At 50.0% G+C, this 4,634-nt stretch overlaps 1 protein-coding gene across 1 annotated transcript in view; it reads left to right on the top strand.

The window, feature by feature from the left end:
- Positions 1-1,591: 1,591 nt before the first annotated feature.
- Positions 1,592-4,634, top strand: part of LOC306819365 (cilia- and flagella-associated protein 61-like) — a gene marked incomplete at its 5' end in the record, with an annotated part of 7,185 nt that continues 4,142 nt past the window's right edge. The window contains 5 exons of the mRNA XM_079373151.1: positions 1,592-1,656; positions 1,792-2,095; positions 2,215-2,542; positions 4,105-4,187; positions 4,265-4,476. Of these exons, the coding sequence (XP_079229277.1) occupies positions 1,592-1,656; positions 1,792-2,095; positions 2,215-2,542; positions 4,105-4,187; positions 4,265-4,476 (992 nt within the window). The remainder of the gene's footprint in view (positions 1,657-1,791; positions 2,096-2,214; positions 2,543-4,104; positions 4,188-4,264; positions 4,477-4,634) is intronic.

Raw genomic sequence — 4,634 nt, 5'->3', positions numbered from 1 at the left:
TGATGTCATACGTGTGACAGGAAGTCACATGACCCAGTAAAAACCCTGGTCCAGATCGGCCTCCTGAAAGAGTCCAGCGTCCGGCCTGCTTTGAATCATGAAGGTACAGATGGAGGTTTAGCTGTTAGCAGCCTTTTAAAACAGACCTGAAGTTCTGAATTCAGCACCACGGACAGAGACCCTTCAGAGAGAGCCAGGACCCAGCATAGTGTCAGACCCAGGACCCAGCATAGTGTCAGATCCAGGACCCAGCATAGTGTCAGACCCAGGACCCAGCATAGTGTCAGATCCAGGACCCAGCATAGTGTCAGATCCAGGACACAGCATTGTGCCAGATCCAGGACCCAGCATAGTGTCAGATCCAGGACACAGCATTGTGCCAGATCCAGGACCCAGTGTAGTGCCAGATCCAGCATAGTGCCAGATCCAGGACACAGCATAGTGTCAGATCCAGGACCCAGCATAGTGTCAGATCCAGGACACAGCATTGTGCCAGATCCAGGACCCAGCATAGTGTCAGATCCAGGACACAGCATTGTGCCAGATCCAGGACCCAGTGTAGTGCCAGATCCAGCATAGTGCCAGATCCAGGACCCAGCATTGTGCCAGATCCAGGACCCAGCATAGTGCCAGATCCAGGACCCAGCATAGTGCCAGATCCAGGACCCAGCATAGTGCCAGATCCAGGACCCAGCATAGTGCCAGATCCAGGACCCAGAACAATGCTAGATCCAGGACCCGGCATAGTGCCAGATAAAGGACCCAGCATAGTGCCAGATCCAGGACCCAGAATAATGCTAGATCCAGGACCCGGCATAGTGCCAGATCCAGGACCCAGCATAGTGCCAGATCCAGGACCCAGAATAATGCTAGATCCAGGACCCGGCATAGTGCCAGATCCAGGACCCGGCATAGTGCCAGATTTAGGACCCAGCATAGTGCCAGATTCAGGACCCAGCATAGTGCCAGATTCAGGACCCAGCTTAGTGCCAGATCCAGGACCCAGCATTGTGCCAGATCCAGGACCCAGCATAGTGCCAGATCCAGGACCCAGAATAGTGCCAGATTCAGGACCCAGCGTAGTGCCAGATCCAGGACCCAGCATAGTGCCAGATCCAGGACCCGGCATAGTGAGAGATCAAGGACCCTAACCCTAACCCAAAGGCTGCACGAACAAAAGGAGCAGAAAAGGCTTTTATTTTGAAAGGTACGGTAAGGTAAAGTTGTTGTATCATCACATTAGACTCCGGTTATTCCGAGCTTGAGGACCTCTGAAACATCCCGATCCACTTGACCATCCAGGTGACATCATCTGCTCGCAAGATTATTATTAAAAAAGAAACGATTTGATGGTTTGATAGAGTCAGAAATCAGGGAGGGATTCGAACCCTCCACCCCCACGCTCCGCACATGAGAAAAGAACATGAACTACTCGTGTTTCAAAAACAGAAATCAAAATAAAGCAGGTGAACCTTCAGGGTGAACTTGAACATGAGTGAACCCGCTGCTCTGTCCTCTCACTCTCATCCAATCAGAGAGAGATAAAGAGCGCCCGCTCTTGTCATATAGGAGACTGTATGTTCTGAAAGACATGGAGAGGCCTCTCCTGAAGAGCGCGGCTTCACGCAGCACGCCGCAGGAATCTGAGGACCTCTCGTAAAACGTGCACAGCGGTTCTAGTCCTCTCCCAAGGACGTTTGGAAAACATTTGGAAAACATTGCTGCTTGATGCTCCGATGACGAGGCGTGTGTGGAACAGCCTTCTGCTTCTTGTGACTAACTGAACACTTCCTGTTTCCCTCCAGATCACGCCGTCGTCTTCGGGCGCGGCCTCGACGTCTTCACCACCGCGCAGACGCTGCTCGGCCTCGGCGTGCGGGGATCTCGTATCCATCTCGTTCAGCCACCTCTCGACCCCGGCGCCCCGCCCTGCTTCGGCGAGCCCCCGGTGCAGAGGGCCGTTTATGCGGTCTTGGAGGAGGCCGAGGTCCAGGTCCATCGTGACTGCACGCTGGCTCCTCACGTGAGCGGCGGAGATCCTCTCACGTCTGTGACGTTCACGACGGGCGCACAGCCGCTCCAGCTGCAGTGCGGAGTACGTTTTTACAAACGTCCAGCGCTCGCTCTGCCCTGCAGAAACGTGCAGGTGAAACAGGAAGTGGAGGAGCAGCGGAGACACGACGTCGATGTGACTGTTTCTGTTTCTCCTCTCAGGTTTTCATCAATCTGTCCAACAGAGGAGTCGACTACGACGCCTTCAGAAGCATCAGCAGCTCCTTCCTGGTCTTTGACAGCAGGCTCGTGATAAACGCCGACTTCCAAACCTCTGATTCGGCCATCTTCGGTGCCGGACCGCTCACCAAATTCGCCCCGCGCTACCACGCAGACGAGTGGTCGCACGCCAACTTTAACTCCAAGGAGGTGGGACAGGAGCTGGCGGCCACGTTGCTGCCTCTCTTCGACCCGACGCTGGAGCCTGCAGGCCGGCGGCAGCCTGGAGCGGACCGCCTGGTGCCGCTGTACAAACAGGCCAAGATCCAAGGTCGTCAAGGTCACATGCTACTGTGCTAGCTAGCTTAGCCTTTGATTGTAAACTTCATGGCCTCCTTCACTTATTGGGTTGAATCCAGTTACTTACATTTAACAGCGTATCGTACTGGTCACTTTGAATCAGCGTGAATAATAATGACACATTTCATTCATAAAGCGCCAGACATCGGTGAAAGGAGGCGGAGCCTTTGAGCGTCTTCTGAACTGAACACCTTGGAAAGTGACCATGAAATAAATTTAATAAATTTGAAATTTTTCTAAAACACATCCTTAAAATTAAAAAAATAAAATAAAATAAAATAAATAAAAGGTTTTAAAAGATGCAAGCTAACGGCTCTGCTGAAACGTGTAAACAAGCACTCAGAAAAAACAAAGACGTTCTATTGGACAGATGATTCACTCAGGACAGACTCCCTCCGTCTCTATAGTCCATTTTTAAATCTGTGTATTAATATTTTGTGTGTGTGTGTGTGTGTGTGTGTGTAAAAGAATTCCTTCACATGTGCAGAAGCTGATCGATGTGTTCAGGGTCCGTCGGTTTACCTCGGCTCGGTCGTCCTTCCTGTTTTCCAGAGAAGAATTCGATATCTTTTTTTTTTCTGTCATTGTGCTTTTGTGGAACATTTTCCAATCTTTCACCCGCCCACCGCCGATGTTATTGCGGCGTGCACTCAAACTGTTGGCGGGCCGTAACAATGGCGCATTGTGCTGCCGTGTATTCACGGAGCGACCAAGGCCACACTGGGCGGGTTAGGTAAACACAGCAGCCACTCCGCTGCGCCCTTCTCTCTCACATGAACTTTTCACGGGCGTTTCAGTGTTCAGCCCGTATCACCGGCTGCTCTCTGAGCTCGTCCATGTTCGTGCACGTCAGGATGCTCCGTCCTTAAACATCCTCGTTATCCAACCAATCATCATTGGTCATTCCTTCCACCTGTCAGAGCACTCAGACGTGTCATTAACCCTTTAATACACAACACGGCTCAAAGATGACCCACATTCAGCTCCCAGGTCATTTCATCTGGAGCTGATTGTTTCTTTGCTACTCTTTTTAAAATGTTGTATTTGATTATTTAATATACCAGATCTCTTGTTTTTGATTACCACATTATTTTTTATTTTGGCTTTTTTTTTAATTTCTCAACAAAAATGTGTTTTGTATTATTTCGTCGAGGGGTTAAAAAAAAAAAAAAAAGACTTTGAGGGGAAGTGACACAAAAATGATTTTTATTCAAAGAGTGAGAACGGATTAAAGGGTTAAAGATACTTTATTGATCCCGAGGGAAATTCAAGAGGTAAAATGAAGATTTGTGAGGAATACCTGGATTACTGAATAATGAAATGAATATCTGGCAACGATATAGAAACACAACCGGGTCAGTTTTAACCCGTGTTGTGCATCAAAGGGTTAAAGTGCACGTTCATGACTCTCAGGCTAATTATAGCTGAAATGCTAGTTCACGTTAGCGTCTGTGCACAGAGCTATTTAAGCCTCTTTAACATCTCGGCTGTATTTGTATGTTGCAGTAATGTTTCCCCCCCCCCTGTGGTCAGGTGGGACGCTGCCCGGAGGATTTAACTACCTGCACGTTACCAAGCCGACTCCGAGCCTCCCGCCAGGCGCTCCTGTGAAACATGTAAGGTTTCTAACGTCACCACGCGGTCTGCTTTAAGAGACAGACGACACTAACTTCCTGTTTGTTTGTTTTTAAAGTTACAGGACAAAGGTGTCGCGACCGGACGAGCTGAGACAGGAAACTACTTCTGTTTACGTCTCGACTGTTTGGAGCAGGTGGAGACGCTCACCTGCTTCTCCCTGAAGCCCCTCCCCGTCTCCAATTACCTGAGTCTGTATGGGAAGCACCAGCAGCTGCTGGGCCAGCTGTGCACCTTCTACTACAAGAGCCTGATCCCCGACCTGTACAGGTGGGCCATAAATACCTTCAAGTTATACTCAAGTATGTCGTCACGACCCGGAGATTTCCCCTCGAGTTCAAGGCCGTGTCAGGGAGCAGCACGTGACCTGAAAGAGGACGCTGCTGCGGCGCTAATGTTTACAAGCTATCGTTTGTATCGCTACAGCG

The sequence above is a fragment of the Symphodus melops genome (assembly GCF_947650265.1).
Source record: "Symphodus melops genome assembly, contig: scaffold_481, whole genome shotgun sequence".
Classification (NCBI taxonomy): Eukaryota; Metazoa; Chordata; class Actinopteri; order Labriformes; family Labridae; genus Symphodus; species Symphodus melops.
Note: the sequence above shows the minus strand (reverse complement) of the source record. Positions and strands in the feature narration are given on the sequence as shown.